The 26,737-nt window shown below is 40.5% G+C and overlaps 1 protein-coding gene across 1 annotated transcript in view; it reads right to left on the reverse strand.

Annotated features, from left to right (window-relative positions):
* ext2 (exostosin glycosyltransferase 2) overlaps positions 1-26,737 on the reverse strand; it is a 193,700-nt gene that overhangs the window by 102,153 nt on the left and 64,810 nt on the right. Inside the window, exons 5-7 of the mRNA XM_060839088.1 lie at positions 26,268-26,463; positions 12,900-13,039; positions 6,635-6,728 (exon numbers count right to left, since the gene is read on the reverse strand). Coding sequence (XP_060695071.1) covers positions 6,635-6,728; positions 12,900-13,039; positions 26,268-26,463 — 430 coding nt within the window. The remainder of the gene's footprint in view (positions 1-6,634; positions 6,729-12,899; positions 13,040-26,267; positions 26,464-26,737) is intronic.

Below are 26,737 nucleotides of genomic sequence, written 5' to 3' on the forward strand. Positions count from 1 at the left end.
GGGTGTGGGTGGGGATGGGGTGTTCACTGTTAACTCTAGCTTTATATTATATTTGAATTCTCCTCATTTTATTGAGGAACACCTGGGTCAAGGGTGGGGCAATGGTTGGAAGAGGGTAAGATGGACTGTGGGAGAGGAAGTGACGCTCCCTGGGAACAAGGGAGAAAATCTCCAATTCGGAATGTTTTATATTTTTTATACTTAGAAAGAGTTTTTTGTTATATTGTTTTGAGTGTATCAGAGAGTCTTTACTTTTGTAAATCTTGTATGCTCCATGCTCGGGATGTTTTAGATAGGGTTTCCCCTCCCGAGGGGTCTCGGATCTGTCCAGATGATTATGGCTGAATAGTCGGTTAAGTGGTGCACCTGGAATGTCAGGGGGAGTAATTCGCCAGTTAAAAGGAAGAAAATATTATCAAATCTTAAGAAGGAGAGAGTTGATATAGCTCTCCTACAGGAGACACACCTGTCGGATAAAGAACACTTAAAATTACGACAGGGTGGATTTGATCAGGCCTTTTTTTCCTCTTTTAATTCAAAAAGCAGGGGAGTCGTTATCCTTGTCCGGAAGAACTTCCCTTTGAAAATTCTAAATCAGATAAAAGACGAATCTGGACGATATATTTTGATTAAAGCCCTCATAAATGGAGAGGAATATGGGATCTTAAATGTATACTGCCCCCGGCACACCCCTTTAAATTCATAACGGAAGCTTTTTCAAAACTGATGGCCTTTGGTGCCCGTCATACAATTAAAGTCTCCCCCTATAATTGTATTATGGATCCGGAAATAGACAGGATTCCCAAGAGTGCCGCTGGAGTATCTCCCAGATCTAGACAACTGGCGGACCTGAATAAAGAATTAGGATTGGTAGATGTATGGAGATGTCTCCATCCACAGGGTAGAAATTTTTCTTTCTACTCTAATCCACATAAATGTCACACAAGAATTGATATGTTTTTTGCCCCATCGATTTTTCTAAACTCTATAGCAACCTGTAAAATAGGTACTATAGCAATCTCTGACCATGCCGCTGTATACATGGAAACTAAGGTAAAGAACAATGGGACATCTGCTCGGCATTGGCGTATGGACCCCTTCCTGATAAAAGATAGCAAATTTTTAAAGTACTTCTCCCAAGAACTTAAAACTTTTTTAGAAATTAATACTGGTACGGCTAGCAATCCGTCAATGATGTGGGAGACCATCAAAGCTTATGCACGAGGTTTGATCATCTCCTATTCAGCAACCCAGAGGAAAATGAAGGGAGAGCAACAGCGTCTGCTCGAAGCTCGCCTAAAAGCAGCCGAAACAGCATACGCTGATAGACCTTCTATCACAAAATTGCAGAGGATTACAGCTCTTAGGACAGCTTTAAACACCGCGCTTACTCAAACGGCTAAAAGGGAAATATTATTTGCGAAACAAAGATTATATGAATATGGCGACAAACCGGGTAGATACTTAGCATTTCTTGCAAAGAAAAAGAAAGCCCCTCAAACTATTCCGACCATCAAGGAAAGTACAGGTACCCTGACTCATGATCATAAAAAGATCAATGCGACCTTTAAAGAATTTTATTCTGAACTATATAGATCGCAGGATTGTGAAGATAGGATTAGGAGGATGCAGTCATTTTTAAAAAATTTGACCTTCCCAGGCCTGACTCCGGAACAGGTGTCGGCCCTAAATACCCCTTTAACAGTCCAAGAAATACTTGAGGCAATTAGGCAACTTCAGAGCGGAAAAGCACTGGGCCCGGATGGTTTTCAAACTGAATTCTATAAAGAATTTACAGGAATATTGGTTGACCCACTTATGGATATGTATAATTTTGCGCATAGTCAGGTCTGTCTCCCGCCCACGCTGAAAGAAGCAAATATTTCTCTTATCCTCAAAAAAGGAAAAGACCCAGAAGATTGTGCAACTTACAGACCAATATCCTTACTAAATGTAGACTTTAAAATTCTCTCAAAAATGTTAGCACTAAGACTAGAAAGGGTACTGCCATATATTATAAAGGAGGACCAGACGGGATTTATTAAGGGCCGCAGATCATCCAATAATATCAGAAGGGTCTTGAATATGATCCAAGCCTGTCATCAGGGAAAGATACCAGGAGTAGTAATTTCATTGGATGCGGAAAAGGCATTTGATAGGGTTGAATGGTCATATTTATTTTACACATTGGAAAGGTTTGGCGTTGGACAGGTGTTTACCAAATGGGTTTCAACATTGTATAATGACCCCAAAGCAGCTGTTATTACTAATGGGTTAAGATCGGATGGCTTCAGTGTGGGTAGGGGCTGCCGTCAAGGATGTCCTCTCTCACCATTGTTGTTTACACTGATAATCGAACCATTAGCAGAAGCCATCCGGACTGATCCTAATATAACGGCCCCGAGGATTGGTACAGGTAAACACAAAATTACCCTCTATGCAGATGACGTTCTCTTATTCCTCAGTAATCCTTTAATGTCAGTGCCTCGTCTAATTCAAGTTATTAATACATTTAGTGCATTCTCAGGCTATAAAATTAATTTTTCAAAATCGGAAGCCATGCCAATAGGTGGTCTGGCTATGATACCCCACTTAATGGACGGATCCCCTTTTCCCTTCCGTTGGTCCCTGGAGGGCTTCTTATATTTAGGTATTTTTATCACGCCAGTATTTGATCAGCTGTATAGGGCTAATTTTGTACAATTAATGGAAAGGATAAGGCAGGACCTCCAGCGATGGAGAGACCTTCCGATTTCCTGGCTAGGGAGAATAGCATTAATTAAAATGAATGTTCTGCCCCGTCTCTTATATCCTATGAGAATGCTCCCGCTGATGCTGCCAAGGCTAGCCCTACGTAAATTATATGGCTGGTTGGGCTCCTTTATTTGGAACCATAGACGGCCCCTTATTAAGCTGAAGAAGCTACAGCTTCCACAGGCAAGGGGAGGACTGGACTTCCCAGACTTTAGGAAATATCAGTTAAGCTCCCTACTAAGTTACATAGCTGATTGGGTTTCATCTGATCCACAATCAATTTGGCTGGATATCGAAGCCTCCCAAGTAAAATACCCACTTATTAACCTTTTATTTTCAGATAAGAGGAAAATCATTACAGACCACTGTAAAAATCCCATAATATTAAACACAATTAAGGCCTGGAATATAATGCGGCAAAATGAGGGTAACTCACATAAAACATCCCCCCATGCACCAATAATAGGCGCATGGGGATTCCAACCGGGGATTACAGATGCCACCTTTAAACTCTGGAGATCCAGGGGCATCTCATGCTTAGGGGACCTATTTAAAGATGGGATCCTGATGTCCTTTGAGCAGCTGCGTCTGAAATTCGGAATACCTAATGGGGATCTCTTTCGATACTTCCAAGTTCGAGATTATATACAGAGGAAGACTACATTAATAGATAGTCTTTATAAATCAGACAGAGAACGTAATGTCTTACGACCAGCGGGGGCATCCTCCGTTAGTACTATATACCATTTGCTACATGATGGAGTCTCAGGAGACATGGATGACCTGCTTAAAACATGGGAGCAGGACTTGGGGCTAGAAATCTCTGAGGATATGTGGAATGACATTTGGGAAAATGCTAGAAGAATTGCTATCTGTAACAGAACTCAGGCTATCCAACTAAAGATACTTCATAGGGCCCATATAGCTCCGGCTCGACTGGCAAAATTTAAGGCAGGAGCATCTCCAATGTGTCCTAAATGCAAAATAGAGGTGGGTACTTTTGTACATTGTCTGTGGACTTGTCAGAAAATCCGCAGATACTGGACTAAAGTGGCAAATACCCTGACAGAAATTTTAGGAACGGAAATTAGGGTGGACCCTGTATCTCTCCTTTTGGGCTTTTCGAACCTCTCATCTCTGGATATGCATGGGAAGAGACTATTTTCTATTCTCTCTTTCTGTGCAAGGAAAAATATTTTGGTGAACTGGGTGGCTGAGGGCCCCCCTGGACTTTCAAATTGGCACAGATTAATTATGGAATATATCCCCCTTGACTTCCTCACAAATATGGTGCACCGAAAGATTGAATTATTTTATAAAATATGGCAGCCCTTTTTGAATTATATAAATGCAGATATTTCGGCTATCCTAACAAGGGCTTTTATTTAGTGAAGATTTCAGACTGGGCTGCTCCGGGGCCCCTTGGGAGAGGAATCCTGCGCGAATACGGGTTTTATTATATTTGATGTTTATACATTCCGAGCATGTAAGAGACTTAGGTATACGCTCTGGTTAGTTATAGGTTAGATTAGTAGAAAGTTGAGTTTTTTTTTCTTTCTTTTTTCGTTTCTTTTTTTTCTTTTTTTGTTTTCTTTCTCTTTTCTTTGTTAAATTATGACTATTGTATATATGATTTAATTGTACATCAATGTTTGTATTTGAGAGTTTTGTTTATTTTTGTAAATTTGCAAAAATGTTAAATTTCAATAAAAATATCTACAAAAAAAAACACAGAGACATCAAAGAAAGAGAAGTACCTAGAGAAGTGAGAACCTTAAAGAAAATTTGAAAATATTAAAGAGAGACACAAGGTGAAAAACTAGCTGGTTCACAAACATTTTCTCAATATTCCTAGATAGTTATGCATCCTTTGTTTCTTTAATGCCTTCTTTCTCCTTTAATGCTTTATTATTTCTTCTGTTGCATCATACTACTGATATTTAAACTGTGCTTTTAAACCTTCCACTTTGTTTATCAATATACGTACTCATCGGTTACTTTCACATCTGAAGGCACCTGAAAAGTAAACTATCCTTTTTACAGATGCTGTTGATCTGCTGCTTATTTCCATTTTTTTTTGTTTAGGCACCACTTGCGAATTTCTGAGCCTATGGTGAATGATTATTACAGTTCATACAATTTCAAACCAATATATGATCTTGCAGAGAGTGTGTTTTGGAAATATTATTTTCAGTTAACGGTAACCCCACAGGAATAATAATTCAGCTAATTGCAGTTCACCACCCAAGGCATGTAGATGGCTAACAGAGATGGGTGTAAAAATACAAAGATCTCTATGTACTTTACAAATTATTCAAAACTTCTGTTCAGAAATATTTTTAAGGCTAAGTTCAGATGCTGACACTGCCTGGCAGGCCAGTGCAATCCTACAAATGCATTTTGTCATTGTCAGTTCTGCTGCTCAGAGTTGAGATGTGCTTATTTCAACAGACAATAGGTGCAGGAGTAGGCCATTCTGCCCTTCAAGCCTGCACCACCATTCAATATGATCATGGCTGATCATCCTTAATCAGTATCCTGTTCCTGCTTTATCTCCATAACCCATGATTCCACTATCCTTGAGAGCTCTATCCAACTCTTTCTTAAATGAATCCAGAGACTGGGCATCCACTGCCCTCTGGGGCAGAGCATTTCACACAGCCACCACTCTCTGGGTGAAGAAGTTTCTCCTCATCTCTGTCCTAAATGGTCTACCCCGTATTTTTAAGCTGTGTCCTCTGGTTCGGCACTCACCCATCAGCAGAAACATGTTTCCTGCCTCCAGAGTGTCCAATCCTTTAATAATATTATATGTCTCAAACAGATCCCCTCTCAGTCTTCCAAACTCAAGGGTGTACAAGCCCAGTCGCTCCAGTCTTTCAGCATAAGGTAGTCCCGCCATTCCAGGAATTGACCTCATGAACCTACGCTGCACTCCCTCGAAAGATCCTCAACAACAGCTACTCGATTGATATTCCTGTTGCCAATGACAATAGAGACACACAAGCAACTGGTGATACACAATAAGGAAACTGGCTTTCTTTCCATAAGCAGTATCTGATCTGCTGAGTTTTTCTCAGTTTTTGTTATTTCAGATTTCTAGCATCCAGTATATTCTGCTCTGCAGTGAGGGGCAAATGCTCATCTGGGCTTGCTTACTTTAGTAAGCAGTAGGAAAGGGAGAGAGTAATGCCAAGTAGAAAACTGCTGTGCACCATGTGCTCTTAAAAAGTTATTTTGCACTTTACCAGTGGGAATTGGTCAAAATTAAAGTTTAAACTCCTACTAACACCCATATCCACTTATTCGTATTAGCACATCTTTCAATTATCTTTCAAGTTCGACTTCAAATTATGTATAGATGTATACAGCAGCAAATAAGGAAAACTGATAGCAGACAGCCAGGTACTGAAGTAGAGATAATGGCCTGGATTTTCCAAATAACTGTTACTGGCACATAACTGCTGAACAGTAAGCATACATGGGAGTTGTACATGATTCCTTTGGAATCCCCATCATAGCAGACTCCAAAGAAATTAGTCAGGAAATTGAAGACTCCACTGAACAATTCCCCTACGCTTGGAACTCTCTGAAAGTATCCATTTCAATCAGATAATTTGCTTGGATCTTGAAGTTACAAAATATGGCAGCTTGTTGTTGTGAAAAAGGGGCATAGTCTTGTCTTTCCTGGTTCTGTATGATGAGGGTCCCGTCAGAATGCACTATGGCTCTGCCTTTCTGATGCGGCCCTGATCTGAATCTCCTATCCGAAACATGGTGCAAATTTGGCCAAATGTAGCCGATAAGAGACTTAGATACATGTACAACAAAACAAACTTCAACTGATATCATGTTCAGTGAATACATTAACCTTTCATACCCGTTTCTGCATGTCTTCAATTTGTTGCTGAGGGATAGTCTTTAAAATACTGTATATTTCTGAAAGCTTGTCTTCAGGTATGACCACAGAGGCTCTGAAAAATGAACACAGTAAACAGCAGTCGTACAGGAGAGCATTCAAAGATTATTCCAATTCTCTCTTTACTTTGGCAACCACAATTAATGTGTGCAATTATATGGAAAGCAGCAGTCTTGCAGCACCTCATCAAGAAGCAAACCCCCATTCACTACATTTTAGCATCATTAAGCATCAACTTTTTTTCTGTGCAATAAAATCTAGAATATCAGATTGGATTTGAACATGCCTACATATCACAGTCATATGCCTACAGCAAAGAAAAAGGCTCTTTGGTTCATCGAGTCTGTGCTGGTCAAAAACAACCACCTAATTAGTCCAATCCCATTTTCTAGCATTTGGCCTATAACCTTTAAATGCATTGACATCACAAGTTTACATCAAAATATGTAAGCGTTATGAGGCTTTTTGCCTCTATCACTCCTACAGGCAGTTAAGTTCCAGATTCCCACCATCCTTTGGGTAGATTTCTTCTTACACCACCTCTCAGAACTGTGAAAATTTTCACTCAGCTCCACATACGTTTGACAAACAAAGCCACATAGGGTGGTGTTCTAACCAGACAAGCAACAGGAAACATAGGAAATGTGTGTGTACAATACATAGATTTCTCGAACTAAAATTTACTAGCATACCTACACACACTTGGGTCCCTAAGCCTTAGCTTTACCAAGCTGCATCTAAACTAAGCTATGGCAACTGCATGCAATTCTATGTGGAGAAAGTACACTTTCCGTTTGGCTAATAAAATTTCTATTCGCCTGTTGTTTTGCTTGCAGGCTCATAAGCATGGTGACGAGACTCCATGCATGTAATACATATGACTGACTGCGGAGAGAAAAAAAGCTTACTATTAAACAAAATGACCATTCGTAGTTTATGTCAGCAACAGTGAAGGAACAGCAATATGCTTCCAAGATAGGATGGTGAGTAGCTTGAGAGGAAATTGCAGATGTGGTGTTCTTGTGTATCTATCCTTGATCTTCTAGATGGAGGTGGTCATGGTTTGGAAGGTGCTAGCTGACGATTTTCGATGGATTTCTACAGCATATCTTGTACATAGGACACAATGTTGCTACAAAGCATCAGCAGTGAAAGGGGTGGATGCCTGGGAATATGGTGTCAATCAAGCAGGCTGCTTTGTCCTGGATGGTTTCAAGCTTTTTGAGTGTTGTTGGAGTTGCATCCATCCAGACAAGTTGGGAATATTCCACCACACTCCTGACTTGTACCTTAAAGATGGTGGACAGGCTTTGGGGAGTCCATAGATAAGTTATTCGCTTTAGTATTCCTAGCCTCTGACCTTCTCTTGTAGACAAGGTATTTATGTACAAGTCCAATTGAGTTTCTGGCTAATGGCAACACCCAAGATGTTGGCAGTGGGGGAATTCAGTGATGGTAACACCACTGAATGTCAAGGGGCAGCAGTTAAAGTGCCTGTTATTGCTGATATGTTGCGAATGTTACTTGCCACTTGTCAGCCCAAGGCTGGATATTGTCCAGATTTTGTTGCATTTGAACTTGTACTGCTTCAGTATCTTAGAAGTCATAAATGGTACTGAATATTGTGCAATCATTTCCAGTTCTCACCTTAGGATGAGGAAAAGTCATTGATGAAACAGCTGAAGATGGTTGTGCCAAGAACACTACTCTGAGAAACCCCTGCAGAGATGTCCTGGAGCTGAGGTGTGACCTCCAATAACCACAGCCATCTTCCCATGTGCCAAGTATGAGTCCAACCAGGGGAGAGATTGTGCTCTGATAACAATGAATTCCAATTTTGCCAGGGATCCTTTTTGCCACACTTGGTTGAATGCGGTCTTGATGTCAAGGGCAGTTACTTTCACTTCACCTCCATAATTCAGTTCTCTTAGTCTGAAATAAGTCTGTAATAAGGTCAGGAGCGGAGTGTCCCTGGCAGACCCCACATTGGGTGTCAATGAGCAGGTTATTGCTAAGCAGGTGTTGCTTGATATTACTGCTGATGACAACTTCCATCACTTTACTGATGACTGAGAGTAGACTGGGGTGGTAATTAGCCAGGTTGGATTTGTCCTGCTTTTTGTGTACAGGACATAACTGGGAAACTTTTCACATTGTTGGATAGATGCCAGTGTTGTACCTGTACTGGAATAGCTTGGCTAGTAGAGAGGCAAGTTCTGGAGCACAAGTCTTCAACGCTATTCCAGAATATTTGCAAGGACCACAGCCCTGACAGTATCCAGTGCCTTCAACTGTTTCATCATATAAAGTGAATTGAATTGGCTGAACACTGGTATCTGTGATGCTGGGAATCACTGGGGGACGCCAAGATGGATCATCCACTTGACACTTCTGACTGAAGACTGCTGTCAATATTTCAGCCTTAGCTTATGCACTGACACATTGGGCTCTTCTGTCATTGAGGATGAGGATATTGGTGGAGCCTTCTCCTCCAGTGAGTTGTTTCACTATCCACCACTATTCACAACTGGATGTCATGGGACAACAGAGCCTAGAATTTATCCGTTGGTTGTGGGATTGCTTCTGTCTATTACTTGCTGCTCATTCTGTGTGGCATGTCAGTAATGCTATTTGGTAGCTTCACCAGATAAACACCTCATTTTTAGGTATGCCTGGTGTTACTCCTGGTATGCCCTCCTGCACTCTCCATTGAACCAAAGTTATTCTCCTGGTTTGATGATAATATTTGAGTGGGGGACATGCTAGGTCGTGCAGTTGATGATTATGCTGGATTGCAATTCCAATGTTGATTGCCCACAGCATTCATGGATGCCCAGTCTAGAGTTGCTAGATTTAGTCAAAGTCTGTCCCGTTTATTACAATGTTACTGTCAAAATGGAGGGTACTCGCAACCTGAAGGCGGGATTTCTTTTCCCATAGATTTGTGCAATGGTCACTCTTACTGATACTGTTATGGACAAATGCATCTGTGGATAGCAGATTGGTAAGGATAAGACTGAATATGTTTACAAACAAAGAACAATACAGCATAGGAGCAGGACCTTCAGCTCTCCAAGCCTGTGCTGACACGTTTAGCCCTTCTACAATAAAACTGTCTTTACTTACAGGATCTCTATCCCTCTGTTCATGTATTCTTCCAGGTGCTTCTTGAATGCTGCTATTGTGTCTGCTTCCAACACTCCCCTGGCAGCGCTCTCTCGGCACTCACCACTCTTTTTGTGAAAAACTTGCCTCGCTCATGTTTTAAGCTCCCTCCCAACTCAAGTGGGAGGGAGCTTAACCTTGAACCTGTGGTCCATAGTAATTGACCCCTCCACCCCGGGAAAAAGCCTCATGCTTTCCACCTATTCATGCTATTCCCAACCTTATAAACTTCTATCAGATCTCCCCATAACTTCCTGCGTTCCAGAGAAAGCAAACCCAGTCTATCCAACCTTTCTTCATAGCTGAAATCCCCATACAGAGAACATCCTGATAAACTTTCTCTGTACCCTCTCCAAAGCATCCACATCCTCTGGTAGAGTGGTGACCAGAACTGTACATAATGGTTTTTCTCTTTTGTTGGAACCTTCACGATCTGCTATGAGCCAGAAAAGCAGATACGCCCTTCAGAACATGACCACCTCAATCAGTAGTGCTGTTGCCAAGCCACTCTTGGTCATAGACACTGAAATACCCCCATCCAGAGTTCATTTTGTGCTCGGGCCACCCCCATTACTCAGCATTCAGGAGTACGGATTTATCAGCTGAGGAAGGTATGTGGTTGTCAGCAGGATCCCTTGCCCATGTTTAACCTGAAGCCATAAGACTTCATGGGGTCCAGAGTCAATGTTGAGAAGAAGGGCAACTTCTTCTCAACTATGCTAGATCTGTCCTGCTGCTGAAACAGGACATATCTGGGGATGGTGATAGTGGTTTCTGGAACTTTGTCTGTAAAGTATGATTCCATGAATATGACAATGTCAGGCTGTTGCTGAACTATTCTGTGAGACAGCTCTCCCAATTTTGGCATTAGCCCCCAGATGTTACTGAGGAAGACTTTGCAGGGTTGACAGGGCTTTTTCTGCAGTTGTCATTTCTGGTGTCTAGATTGATGCCATGTGGGCTGTCCGGTTCCATTTCTTTTTTGAGACTTTGCAGTAATTCTTACAACTGAATGGCTTTTTACAAATTTATTCATGTGGAACATGGGAATTGCTGGTTGGCTAGATTTATTGTTTAGTTTCCCTCAAGAAGGTGGCCTTCTTGAACTACAGTCCACATGCTGTTAGGGAGGGAATTCCAGGATTTTTACCCGGTGACAGTGAACAAATAGCGATATTTTTCCAAGTTAGGATGGTGAGTGGCTTGGAATGGAGCTTAAAGGTGATGGTGCTCCTATATACCTGCTGCCCATGTCCGTGTGGATGGAAGTGGATGTTGGTTTGGAAGGTGCTGTGTTAAGATCTTTGATGAATTTCTGCAGTGCATCGTGTAGATAGCACACACTGGTGCTGCAGAGCACCAGTAGAGGGAGTAAATGCTTGTGGATATGGTGTCAATCAAGTGGACTGCTTTGTCCTGGAGGTGTCAAGCTTCTTGAGTTGTTGGGGCTGCACTCATCTAGGCAAGTGAAGGGAGCTGACTGGATAGGTGAAGAGAGAGCCGAGAGAGAGCGGAGAAAGAGAGAGATATGAAAGAGATAGGCAGACCAGGGGATTATTGATAATAGGCCAGAAGAGAAGTTGAATAAGTGATAATGAAAGCTGAGAGTAGGAGTGACTGCTGAAAGCACAGTTATAATATGATCAGGGTGGGTAAAAAATATAGGAAGGATGGAATCAGGCTCTAAAGTTATTCAACTTGATGTCGAGCCCAATGGGTTGTAAGTTTGCACAAACTTAAAGAACAAGAGCTCATTTTCTGCTTGGGGACCGCTTGCTTAGGTTTCATCAACAATTTCTATTTTTGTTTCAGATAGAGTCATAGAGATATATAGCTATGGAACACCCTTCAGTCTAACCCGTCCATGCCAATCAGATATCCCAACCCAATCCAGTCCCACCTGCCAGCACCTGGCCCATATTCTTCCAAACCCTTCCTAATCATATACCCATCCAAATGCCTCTTAAATGCTGCAATTGTACCAGCCTCCACCACTTCCTCTGGCAGTTCATTCCATACACGTACCACCCTCTGTGGGAAAAAGTTGCACCTTAGGTCGCTTTTATACCTTTCCACTCTCACCCTAAACCTATGCCCTCTAGTTCTGGACTCCCCCATCCCAGGGAAAAGACTTTGCCTATTTACCCTATCCATGCCCCTCATAATTTTGTAAACCTCTACAAGGTCACCCTGCAGCCTCTGAAGCTCCAGGGAAAACAGCCCCAGCCTGTTCAGCCTCTCCCTATAGCTCAAATCCTCCAACCCTGGCAACATCCTTGTGAATCTTTTCTGAACCCTTTCAAGCTTCACAACATCTTTCCGATAGGAAGGAGACCAGAACTGCACGCAACATGGACACTCTGGAGGCGGGAAGCAAGTCTCTGCTGATGGGTGAGTCCCGAACCAGAGGACACAGTTTAAAAGTAAGGGATAGGCCATTCAGAACAGAATTGAGGAGAAACTTCTTCACCCAGACAGTAGTGCGTGCATGAAATGCTCTGCCCCAGAAGGCTGTGGAGGCTAAGTCTCAGGATACTTTCAAGAAAGAGTTGGATAGAACTCTTAAGGATAGTGGAATCAAGGGCTATGGGGATAAGGCAGGAACAGGATACTGATTGAGGATGATCAGCCATGATCATAATGAATGGTGGTGCTGGCTCAAAGGGCAGAATGGCCTACTCCTGCACTTATTGTCTATTGTCATAATATTCCAACAGTGGTCTAACCAATTCCTGTACAGCCGCAACATGTCCTCCCAACTTCTGTACTCAATACTCTGACCGATAAAGGAAAGCATACCAAACGCCTTCTTCACTATCCTGTCTACCTGCGACTCCACTTTCAAGGAACTATGAACCTGCACTCCAAGGTCTCTTTGTTCAGCAACACTCCCTCGGACCTTACCACTAAGTATATAAGTCCTGCTAAGATTTTACCAAGATCTCCAACATCCACAGTTCTTTGTTTCACAAAAGTAATTTTCTATTGCTGGTACAAGCAGCTTATGTATATACATTTTGCTGGAGAAAGGAATCTAGTAAAATTTCAGTATACTGCATACCTTTTCCAATCCAGTACTTCTGAAAATGGGAGGATGTAAGAATCGCCAACAATTACAGGAACGCAGCCTGCTTGAAGGACATCACTTAGGATAGCTTGCCCAAGGCGTGCTCCACGCAATACAATACAAAACATGGCTTCCTGAGACCAAAGAGAAATAACCCATCAATTGGACATATCTTTAGGGCATGTAGATATACAAAGGTATAAACTTTGCATACATTCCATAAACAATACAACTAGAGAAATGGGAGAAACCTGGAAAATTCAAAGTAAAAATCAAACATAGAAATAACGGGAGACTGTTCTACTCTTTCTTTCTGCTCACCTTTTGCAAGAGATGAATTATCCACCAAGGCTGTATTCTACGCAATTTCCAATCTTCTCCGCTCACTAATCCCCCTGTCTCTAAAAGTCTTCTTAAAACCTATCTTTCTGACAAAGGCTTTGGTCACATCTCTTAGTTTCTCCCATCACAGTTCAGCATCTGTTCATTCCCTCAACAGTTCTGTAATTACATATTTTTACCTATATTAAATATTGCTGTATAAATGAAAATGAAAAAGTCATTTATCTACATTTGCATTGACAGACTGAAGTGGAGATATCTATTGAAACTAAAGTTGGGGATAAAACTAATTATACAGCAACTTGGAATGAATCCAAGTGAATAACTTACATAAAAAGAATCATATGATAGACCATTGCACCAAAGTTTAAAGAGTTCATATTAGCTATCTAAGCATAGAGATGAAAGAAAACCCTGAAAATAATAGAGGTTCAAATTTGGAAGTAACTCTATTACTGCATGTTATGCTTAGATAGTACTACAGAAATAGAATTATTTGAAACCAAAATGTAGAATTCGTCAAAAAAAAACGAATAGTTGACTACAGACAAGTGAGGAAGGAAAGCTATTGGATAGAAGACCACAGTCTTCAGTCAGTATTGATAGCATTTCATGTACAAACCTCAACTTTTAATTATAAAAAAGGACGCATCTATACAAGCCTTTACAACCTTGACAATTCCCAAGGTGCTTCATAATCGAGGAAATGCAATTAGCACACAGCAAGCCTCAAAAACAGATGACCAGATAATTATATTTCATTGATGGTGATTAGAGTCATAGAGATGTACGACATGGAAACAGACCCTTCGTTCCAACCTGTCCATGCCGACCAGATATCCCAACCCAATCTAATCCCACCTGCCAGCACCCAACCTATATCACTCCAAACCCTTCCTATTCATATACCCATCTAAATGCCTCTTCAATGTTGCAATTGTACCAGCCTCCACCACACCCTCTGGCAACTCATTCCATACACATACCACCCTCTCCGCGAAAAAGTTGCCCGTTAGGTCTCTTTTATATCTTTCCCCTCTCACCCTAAACCTATGCCCTCTAGTTTTGGACTCCCTGACGCCAGGGAAAAGACTTTGTCTATTTATTCTATCCATGCCTCTCATAATTTTGTAAACCTCTATAAGGTCACCCCTCAGCCTCCAACGCTCCAGGGAAAACAGCCTCAGCCTGTTCAGCCTCTCAATATAGCTCAAATTCTCCAACCCTGGCAACATCCTTGTGAATCTTTCTGAACCCTTTCAAGTTTCACAACATCTTTCCGATAGGAAGAAGACGAGAATTGCACGCAATATTCCAACAGTGGCCTAACCAATGTCCTGTACAGAGCAATATGACCTCCCAGCTCCTGTACTCAATACTCTGACCAATAAAAGAAAGCATACCAAACACCTTCTTCACTATCCTATCTACCTGCGACTCCACTTTCAAGGATCTATGAACCTGCACTCCAAGGTCTCTTTGTTCAGCAACACTCCCAAGGACCTTACCATTAAGTGTATAAGTCCTGCTAAGATTTGCTTTCCCAATACGCAGCACCTTGCATTTATCTGAATTAAATTCCATCTGCCACTTCTCAGCCCTTCGGCCCATCTGGTCCAGATCCTGTTGTAATCTGAGGTAACCCTCTTCACTGTCCACTACTCCTCCAATTTTGGTATCATCTGCAAACTTACTAACTGTACCTCTTATGCCCGCATCCAAATCATTTATGTAAATGACAAAAAGATCCAACACCGATCCTTGTGGTACCCTCCAACATCACCCTCCGTCTTCTACCTTTGAGCCAGTTCTATATCCAAATGGCTAGTCCTCCCTGTATTCCATGAGATCTCACCTTGCTAATCAATCTCCCATGGGGAACCTTGTCGAACACCTTACTGAAGTCCATATAGATCACATCAACTGCTCTGCCCTCATCAATTTTCTTTGTTACTTCTTCAAAAAACTCAATCAAGTTTGAGAGACATGATTTCCCACGCACAAAGCCATGTTGACTATCCCAATTCGATTATCTGAATTTCAGTTATCCGGACAAGATCGCAAGGTTCCGATGCTTAGCTAAATTTTAGAGGCTTAGTGAGGGAATTCTAAATATTTCAGCTAGTTATTGTAGCTTTAATTTGCAACATTCCAATGCAAAAATGTGATTAAAAAATTATAGTTATATCCATTTTTTATTGAGAAAATTTATAAGACAAATCAGATGTCATACACGATAAACGAGCTAATTAGAGTTTCTAAAAACTAGGAAAAGTACTTGAACTTTTAGGTAATTACCAATCGTAAGCATACGCATCTGCTCCACTCAAAATAAATCATTTTTTCCAAGTCACACAAGTATATATCATCAGTGTAAAATTTATATTATAATATAAATCATATGCATAAGAGCACGTGAGAAGCACTGTATGCCAGGGACTGCTATTAAGTGAACACTTTTTTTTGTACATTTAGGAACCAAGTTATACAATTATATATTGCTTCGACTGTTGTAGCTGAAAATCTAATTTCTCCACTTTTTTTCACTTACCCATAGGATGTGGATGATATTGGTTGGACCAGTAACTTTTGCCCATTGCTAGTTGCTCATGAAGGTGATAGATAGTGAGCTACCCAATTGAACCGAAGTCCATTGTTGCCAGTAGACCCACAATGCTGTTTGGGAGGGAATTCCAGTTACAAACTATATCCTTGCTATATAATTCAAGTAATTTTTTAAAAATTCTTTCACTGGATATGTGCGCTTCTGGCAAGTCTATCTTTTATTTCCTAGCCCTAACTGCCCTTGAACTTAGTAGTTTTCCCATTTCAGAGGGAAGATCAACCATATTACTGTGGATCTGGAATCACACACAAGACCTGGGCAAGGGTGGCAGATTCTCTCACCTAATGGGCAATAGTGAACCAGGTGGGTTTTACAATCACTAGTACTTCCATCACACCAATAATTGAGACTAGCTTTATATTCCAGTTTTAGTGATTGTGTTTAAGTTCCAACAACTGCTGCAGTCAGAATCAAACCTGCGTTCCCTTTGGATAACTAGTCTTATGTTATGACCACTACATCACCACCCCTCTGAAACCAGATATATGTCTGACCAAGGAATGATGGCAGATTTCATTTTCTGAAGGACATTGGTGACCCAGATGATCACAGGATGATTAAACTCTTAGTTCAACTGAAATTCAAAAAAAGGATTTGCGATGTCTTAGGTCCATTACTTCCATTCATATACGAATTACTTGGGTTACTGGCCAAATAAATCAACTGACCCGTGATCCATCTAAAGATTAAATTCTTGAACTGATACTGTATAATCAAGGCCACTAGCTGGATGATGTCAAGAAACTAATTGCTGCAAAAACTGCATTAATAAAATGCTTCCATAGACACTTCTACGTGATGTCATTTTGGACAACCATTGTACTGAATAAGAATATGAGGTTGTTCTTGTGAGGAACAGTACCTTTAGCATCCAATAGCAAAGTGAAACCAGCTAAAGCAACACAGACATGACTTCTTTATGAACATCATTCACTGGAACTGAGCTGCACAAAGTCACCTGTCACTGACTACAAATAGATGGAAGCTTGCTCCCTCATCTAATTAAGACCATGTTTAATGTTAAAATGGGCACTATGAAAGGATAAGTATTGCTCACGTAGGGTTAGAACATTGTATGGCACTAAGGACTAGTAGTCTCTGTCCATTCATGTTTGTAGTTGCAGCTAATACGACTCCTTAACATAGCTGAGGATAAACAGTGAAAATATATTTACAAATGTGATAAGATTGACAATGAAGTGTCACTTGTGCCACATATGGTTTTCTACTTCCATTTTCCCTCCCACTACATCTTGGTGCAGTCCTGGTTTGGCTGCTGGGATGGAGACAGCTTATCCTATAATGGATAGTACTATTGGCCTCGGGGTTTTGGATGGTCAACTCTTGAGGCACCTGTGGCTACAGGGTCTACATATGCAAAGTGCATGACCAGATCCAGGTAATCCTACTTGGTTTAAATTACCACAGGGTTGAGAGTAATGACTGGAGTGGGGTGGAGGGTCGTGACCAGAGACTTCTGGAACTTATGTATGATACCTCCTTCAGCTAGATGCCTACTGGCACCAAGCTCTCTCTTTGTGAGTGACACTTGGAAAGATGTCAAGCGTGATGAGGCAGCGAAAAGATGGTGGCACTTGCCCTTATGAAGTGCAGGAAGTCATTAACCTAAGTCAAGGAGCCCTAGAAAAACTGGAGTCAGAGACAATCTCTTTGCTGGTTAGAGTCATACAGAGTAGAGAGGAAGATGGTTGTAGTTGTTGGAGGTTAGTCAACTCAACTCCAGGACATTTCTGCAAGTGTTCCTCAGGGTAGTGTCCTCAGTCCAACCATCTTCAGCCACTTCATCAATAACTTCCCCATCATCATAAGTGCAGATGTTCGCCAATCGTTGCACAATATTCAACACCATATGCGACTCCTCAGATGCTGAAGCTGTCAGCATTCAAATGCAACAAGACCTAGACAATATCCGGGCTTGGGTTGACAAGTGGAAAGTAACATTCACACCACACAAATGCCAAGCAATGGTCAGCTTCAATAAGAGACAATCCAATCACTATCCCTTCATATTTAATGGTGTTACCATCACTGAATACCTTATTATCAACATTTTAGGTGTTACCATTGACCAGAAACTCAACTGGACTTGCTATATAAATACTGTGACTACAAGAGCAAAGCAGAAGCTGCCAATTCTGCAGTGATTAACTCACCCACGGACTCCCTAAAGCCTGTCCAGTGTCTACAATGCACAAGTGAGGAGTGTGAAGGAATACTCCCAATTGCCTGGATGGGTGCAGCTCCAACAACACCAAAACGTGACACCATCCAGGACAAAGCAGCAAGCTTATTTGGTACCACATCCAGAAACATCCACTCCTCCTACTACTGAGGACTGATGGTAGAAATGCGTACTGTCTACAAGATGCACTGCAGAATTTCACCAAAGATCCTTAGATAGCACCTTTCAAGCAGATGACCACATCCATCTAGAAGGGTAAGGGCTGCAGATACATGAGAACTCTATCACCTGCAAGTTCACCTCTAATTCAATCACCATCATAACCTGGAAATATATTGCTGTTCCTTCACTGTCCTTGGGTCAAAATACTGGAATTCCCTCCCTATGGGTCTACCGACAGGTGAACTACAACAGTTCCAAAAGGCAACTCACCATTACCTTCTCAAGGGTGACTAGGAATCAGACAATAAATGTGCATTCCTCTGGACCATGGATGGCAACCTCAGACCAGGCTGGCAGGGTCTGGTGCTGTGTTCTGTGCTGTTGATACTGAGGAAATAGACATCCCTCCTCTGCACTACCTGTCCATCTGGACCTCTTGGCCCCAGTCTACGAAGTGTGGAGCTAAAATCTTTTCATTGCCCTCCTCTGGGACATTTTTCCAACATTGCAATTGTGAAAGGCAGCTCCTGCCTGGCAACACTTCAGCTGTTCATGGCTTCAGTTTAAAAATGGTACTGGTGCAAGGAATCTCTAAAGCTCAGGCAGTGGTAAATGCTTCTGCCTTTGCTATGAACATGCTAGCATGAGGTGTGGTGCGTAGCCAACGAGGCTAGTGACAGAGACTTACATGAGACAGCTTGCTAGAGCTGGACGTACTGCCGCTTGACAAGACCTTCGAGCTCCAATTGCTGGGGGCCTCTTTTAAAAGGCACCCAGATAGTACTTTCAACAAACCAGGATCATAAACTAACTTTTGCTCATCAGTTCCACTTATTCCTTAACATGTGACAAAGCCAGCAAAAAGCAACACTATGGTTCAGTGATGCCCACAGAGGTATTGCTGATGAGAGTTCATGAATAATAGGAACAGCAAACCAGTCCCAAGTTACCAATGTAGCTTGTATGGAGAAAGTGACGGTTCTTAGTGCCCTTTGCAGAAAACCCATACTTAAATAACTTAGCTTTCAAAGCTAGCAAGGACGCAAAGCATGTTTTATTTTACTTTCCAACTGAAGGTATGGCACAGAATAATATCAGTTTACAAAAACAGATCCTTGGGAAAACAACTGTAGCATGAGTTGTGTCTCTGTGCATGTTTTCATTAAAATGATAAATGTCGATTTCTTGATTTTTTTTTAAGACATGCTTGCTTACTCACAATCATCTGGATCTCAATCTAACCTCTCTTGTAGTCAACGCACTGAATGTATTTCATTACAAATTTCCAAGTGTGTTAAACAACAAAGACTGGAGTGAAGACTTCAAAATCCAAACACACTAAAACCAGAACAGTTCCACTGGGGCTAGTGAAGGAGACTCCAGAAAACTGTTTAGACATACAGTACAGATTGAGGCATTCAGCCAAACAAGCCCTTATGCGTGTTTATATTCTAATTAGCCTTATCCTATTCTTTCTCATCCAAATTTATCATCATAACTTTCTATTTCCTCTCCCTTGTATACATGCCTTGGTAAATGCACCTATAATTTTCACTTCAAATATTCCCCATGGTAGCAAGCTCCATTTGCTCATTCTTCGAATAATTATAAAAACAATTTATGCAATTATGCTGTGAGTGGCCGTTTCTGTGTTAAGTATATATAAACGTGTGACAGAGTCACCAAAGTTCCACATGAAGGGTGATGATTTAGATAAGGAGGCATAAAATTATGCTATAAATGGTCTGAATATCACCAGATTGAAACACAAACAAATGTGAAACAAAATGAAGATTTGAAACATAGGATTCTATTTCAGAGATATAATTCCTCTGCATGACCACATGCTAATCTAAGAATCATCTTGCTGGTCTCACATTTTATTTCACAGAGTGAAACAATGATTAGAACTCTATTTTATGGACTAATGAAGAATAATACTGAGAGGTCAATCTATGTCAAGAAATCTAATTAATGCATACTCAGTATAGGAAATGTCTATTTTAAGTTCTATTTCAATAACAACAAATAGCAAAATTTCTTTTGCATCCATGAAGTCTATATTTCGTTGCAGGTGAATGAGTGGTGGGGAAGGAGAGGACAAAAGAGATATCGGCACTGATTTTAGAGAGTGTCTCATGTCCTTTTGGCCGATACAATTGGGATATTTCATTGATGAATTATGTAGATCACCTCTTAATAGTTAAGACATTAAAACGTTAATGGAAGATAAAACTACTAGTTCAAACAAAGGGCACCAAATATAAATAGCACTTGGAATGTAAGGTTATATGACGAAGAGGTTTTCTAAGTACCATCATAAATCTAGAGACTAAAGGATATATTTCTCCTAACAGCTGGTGCCTCCCTGCATCCCCCCACCCCCCAACATCTCCCACATAAGGAGAAGTGAAATAATGATGAAATTTGTGTATGTATTTTGTCTAAAGTACGCTTTGAAAACCACATGTAGAAGAGTACCTTTGGGATTGCACATGTGCAGAAATACTCCTTATCTAGACACCAAATTGAAAATCTTTTCCATCTGTGTTAAAAAAATACTGAGACAACAGATTTTTGAAAGGTATAACATTGCAAGTTTCTTCTGTAAACCATGGCAACCTGGTCAGCCCCTTTCATATACCATGCCACCAGATGAAATTTGCATATCGCAAGCTGCAAAATTCCTCCTCTGCCTCTATTTATTTGCCACTAAAATAGAGGAACAATTAATATAGATATGAAGCATCTATATATCTAATAATAAAAGTGAAAGAAACTCCACTGAACTATATTTCATCTTCAAATTCTGGTACTTCAATGTATTGACTTCTTGCTCTGCAAAATATTTCAGATTTTACAGAGGGTCAAGAGAACATATTGCTACCAGAATAACTTTGCTCCTTACTCAATTTTATTCTATTTTAAAAATTATTTTTAATCATTACTACTTACTTTTTACAACATTTTCATCTGTTGCCCTGTTCTTTTTCTCTTCATGCCATTGTTTTATAACATTATTGAAATAATTCTAAAATTTTAGACTCAAAAGCCAAAATAACTTTTTCCTATACATATGTATAAAACTTCAATAACCTACAATCTAAAGCTTAATAATTTTCTTCATAAAAATTGAAACATAACACTGTTGTCAGAACATCTTGGCTCACATGGTAACATTCTTGTCTGATATGGGAATCAAGGGTCTCTCTCTGACCCAAACTCTCAATCTAAAATGACTTGTACTCAATTTGAAGGAGTGCTGTATTATAGAAGATGCCATCCTTCAGCTCAGGCTGAAAATCAAGGCTCATCTGCCATCTGACTGATTCAAACATATGGTGAAGATCCCATCGGACTAAGCACTAAGGACGTAAAGACAACCGTACTGACTGTGGCAGTCCAAGAAGGTGGTTCACCACACCTTTTCAAAGATAATTCGGGATGAGAAGTAAATATTGGCTTCTGCATCCCACAAAACAAAATATCAAAAAAGCAGCATGAAATTTTCTTGGAGTTCTAGCTAACACCCTTCCTTCAAAGAAGGAATTTCAAAGTAACTAAAAGATATTGATAAGCAATATAAAGCACCTTAATTTTGAAAATAAAACAAGAAACTCAACTTATGAATCTTTTTAAGAATCAATAATGAAGTTACATCTACATTAATCTAAGATCCAATAGCCTTTTATATTAAGTTTATATTAGATATAAAAATCAATGATGCACTTATCCTCAAGATTAGACAATTAGTTACATAATTAGGTGAAAGTGAGGACTGCAGATGCGGAGAGTCAGAGGCGAAAAGTGTGATGCTGGAAAAAACATAGCAGGTTAGATAGCATCCGATGAGTTGAAGAGACGACAATTAGGGCATAACCTCTTCATCAGAAATGTGGAAGGGGAAAGGCTGTGAGATAAATGGGGTGAGAGTGGGGGAGGGGAAGGTAGATGGGATGGCGATAGGGCTGATGCAGGTAGGACATAACTGCATTAGATCAGTGGGAAAGGTGCAGTGGATGGGTGGGAAGGAAGATGGACAGGTAGGTCAGGTCAAGAGGGCGGTACTGAGTTAGTAGGTTGGATCTGGGATGAGATGGAGGCGGGTGGGGAGATTTTGAAACTGATGAAGTCAATATTGATGTTGTGTGGTTGTAAGATCCCAAGGTGGAAGATGAGATGTTCTTCCTCTAGTTGGTGGTTGGCTTTGATTTGGCGGCGGTGGCGGCCCAGGATTTGCATGCCCTTGGGGCAGTGTGAGGGCAAACTAAAGTGCTTGGCCACAGGGCAATGAGTTTGTTTGGTGCGTGTGGACTAGAGATTGTCCCTGAACACCTCCTCATCCACCTTCCTTAACATTCAGTAGCAATACCATTGTTGAAGCCTCCACTATCAACATCCTGGAGGGGACTGCCAGAGAACAGAAACTTAAAAGGACCAGATATACAAATGCTATGGCTATAATACAGATCAGTATTTGATAACTGTAGTGAGCAGATCACTTCCTGTCATCTAAAAGTCTGTGTGCCACCCACAAAGCACAAATCAAGTGTGATGGTGTTGAGCTTAAAAAGAGTGCTGTGGACCTGCACTCATTCAGTATGTGAATGAGTATTCCATTACACTCTGACTCATGCTTTGTAGATGTCACACAAACTTTGATAGGATTACTATCAGGTAGCTATATTGAAGGTAATCAAAAGCTCTTGAGTACATACATTTAGATGATGTAGAAAGTCAGGAAGAGGGTGAACTAATAATGATTCATGAATGAGTCAAGATGACAGTCAGAAACCAGAAGGCAAAGTGTTGCTGGGGTTGCTCTAGTCACCAAAAAAACAAAAGTGAACTTTGGTAAACTCAATCCCATTCAGCTCAAAATTTATACAAACAGAGAAGTGAAATAGAGGACTGTAAATGGGTGGACATCTGCTGGAGTGAAGTCACAGATGGAATCAGTTCAGGGAAATTCTGAAGTCTGAATTTACCCATCTGCATAACTGCAATTCACATAAAACAGGGGCACAGATAAAGTAATACATTAAAAGCACCCTGTGAAGCCAAATTGAAGTTATCTCAAGAATAGGCATCTTAATGGGAAACAATAATTCCAGGTTTAGCCAATGTTAATTTCCAACTGTGACAGAAATCACAAATGATATGTTGCTTCTCTGGTGCCAGGGAAAGCAACAGAACAAGTGCAAAAACTTGTTGGTAAGGGGCCATTGGGGTGAAACCAGTCAGAAGTGGTGCCTCAGACTGGAATCAGTGGGTTTGTTGTATTACAGCAGAGGATTAAAATGGTAGGATTTAGTCTGATGGACAAGATTTCAAGGATAATATTCGCAGAATTGCTCACATTGTTGAAGCTGACTCCTCCACCAGCAATATTTGGAGGGATTGCCAGTGAACAGAAATTTAAAAATGGACCAGACACACAAATGTTGTAGCTGCAAGTGCAGGTCACAATCTGGGAATCCTGCAGAGTAACTCACTCCTGGCTCCTAAAAATCTATGTACCATCCACAAAGCAACTAATCAGAATGTGATGGTGACTCACATATTGGACTGGTGGAGCATAAGCATGTAAATACATCAAGGCGAAGAGTGCGTTTTAAACTCCATGCAAAATGAAGTAGAGTAACCGGATTTAAAAATGGACCTCACCTAAATTTCCTGGCAACAAGCATTACAAATGAATGGGGAAGATTTCAATTAGTATGGTGGTATTTTTGCAATTCACTCATCTGGTGTAGCTTTTGCTGAGTCAGCATTTATTGCCCAACAAGAAATGAACAAATGTAGGCCAACTGACTTAATGCGCATATCCAGTATTTTCAGTTCTGTTTTGTTTTCTGCCAAGAATTTGGACAGTCATCCAACTCTCATCTTCTCAGGCTGTTAGTACAACAGCTAGAACAGGTGACAGTTCCAAATAAACATAATTCCCCCAAACACTGGATATCTTCCCAAAGTGACAAAGATTATAAGAGCCAGGAAAAGCCATTTATTTCTTAACAATATGACTGATGAGTGACCTCATGCATTTCATAACTCTTGATTCCCTTGATGATCAAAAATCTGTGAAACCTAGCTCTAAATGTACTCACTGACCCAGGCTCCACTGCTCACTACTGCACAGAATTCCAAAGATTACGACATCAAAGGTAAAATTTAGCCCCATCACATTTGATAATGGGAACCCCTTTATTCCTAAGCTCTGCTCAATAGTTCTCGATTCTTCAACTAGGAGAAACATCCTGTCAGCATCTACCTTGTCAAGGCTTATATGTTCCAATAAGACCACATCTTATTCTTCTAAACTTCTATGATCAGAGACCCAGCGTGTTCAACCTCCTCTTATAAGGCAATTTCCTCATCCCAACTCAATATGCATTTCTCTTGTGTAGTAACGTTTTAAGTAGCAGCATACTGAATGTCTTTTAAAAGTCCAAATACATTACATTTATTGGCTCCCCTTTATTCACCCTACTTGTTACAGATACTTTAATTTAACTTGTTCAGAAATGTTACAACAGACATTAGAAGCATATGGAACTTGACACTTAGCTTCCTGGCTTAGAAATAGGACACTAGCACTGCACGATAAAAACCCTTTCCCCATTCGTTATACCCTCAAAGAATGTTAATAACTTTTTCAAACACCATTTCCCTTTAAAAACAATAATTTTCTGAATGTGTTGCTGTAACCTAACAATAATGGGAGCATTGTCTCAGGATAATAGGTCATTCAAACAAGGTGAGACAAGGAGAAATTTCCTATGGATTTTTGGAATTCTGTGCCCCATCAAGTTGTGGATGCCAAATCAAGGGGAGCCATCATCTTAGTGAATAAAGAAGAAAGCTCAAGGGGCTACAAAGCCTACTTCCATTCTTATTTATATAAAACAAAGAACTGTGGATGCTAGAGAACTGAGAACTCAAAACCGAGCCAAAGAATGAAACGGAACTTGGGGACTGGACAGATTTGCATTAGCATAAGGTGAAAATGATGAAGAGAGGGGTCAAGTATGTACACATAGTAGCACATGACAACTGAGTGAGCATCCCAGAATCTGGCAAGCATAGCTGACTGAGGAGCACTGTACATCATGGAGATATCTGTAATCCTGTGTGGATTTGAAACAAAAATGTTGAAAGTTCAATTGGAATCCATGTGGGGTAAGTCTGAGCGCAGGCAGCCATTCGGGAGTGAGATGCGGCTGTGGAAACAGGTTTTAGTCAAACACTAGCAGTGAAAATTAAAGTAATGATGGTGAACAAGAAGAAAGACTCAAATGAGTATCCTGTCAGAGCTTCTTGAAGATGGGCATATCTGGAGGAGTTGGGGCAGCAAACTAAATACTAAAATAGAACAAAGAACTGCACAAGGTGGAAATCTGAAACAAAAACTGAGTTCTGGAGAAACTCAGCAGGTCAGGCAGATCTCTGGAGAGTAAAGCAGTTAACATCAAGTCCAGTGACCCTTCTTCAGTTCCAACTAAGAATCACTGGACTCAAAAAACAATTCTTCTGTTATGCTTAACTGGTGAAGTTAAAATAAATCTGCTATTTTCTATACACCAGCATTGCTGCTAATAATAAATCAAAGAACATAGTCAAATCGATATTGCACAGCATGCCCATAGCATTTGGCAGAGAGCTTTTTTCTCATATGTTAAACAGTGGGTATCTTTTACCATGAAGTACTTATTCCCATGGGTAATTCAATTGTACCTAGCTTAAAGAAACTGGGAATGATGCCAATATTTATCAACAACATAGGCAAAAGACTCAAAAATAGCGACTGAAAAACACCAATAGTTTGCACATATGCCCATTTGTTTCTCCTTTTCCCATCATGGCCTTGCAGTCATGTTCCAAAACGTTGTTACAAGATAGTTCAGCTAAGTAGATGCTGTAGCAACTGGCAAAAACACTACTCCCCCATCTCAAAATGATAGCTGAAACTCAATGTTGTACGTAAGCAATATTGTGAATTAACAATAATAATTTAAATGTATTATACCTGTAGAATCTGTGGGTAATCAAAGATTTGATTTTTGTGACAACGTTTTCTTGTAGAAGGTACACCTTCTGACAAATTGGTACATTTGTCTAGGATTAGCAGAGCATCTCCATGTTCTGCTTCTATGGCCTCCAATTCAGTGCGATATTCTGGATGGATAGCAGTTTGTGTTGACAAGATAAAATACGTTCTATATCTGAAAAGTATATTAAGAGTATTATTTTTCAGAGTTAAAAATATTTGTGATGTATCTTTGATGTACTGTAAATCTGTTCAACTGATTTCATACTTTGTGTATGTTGGTAAAATCACTTAGAGCAAAAAAGAACCACAAACAAGTGGTTTCTGCCTTTCAGGTCAAAGAACTGTCAGGAGAATTCTACACTAACAATATCATAGGTTCGTATAACAGACCTTTGCTCAGAATGCTTTCTTTACATTATCTAATACCCCATCCTAGAATTTAACTG

Source organism: Hemiscyllium ocellatum, chromosome 18 (assembly GCF_020745735.1).
Source record: "Hemiscyllium ocellatum isolate sHemOce1 chromosome 18, sHemOce1.pat.X.cur, whole genome shotgun sequence".
NCBI lineage: Eukaryota > Metazoa > Chordata > Chondrichthyes > Orectolobiformes > Hemiscylliidae > Hemiscyllium > Hemiscyllium ocellatum.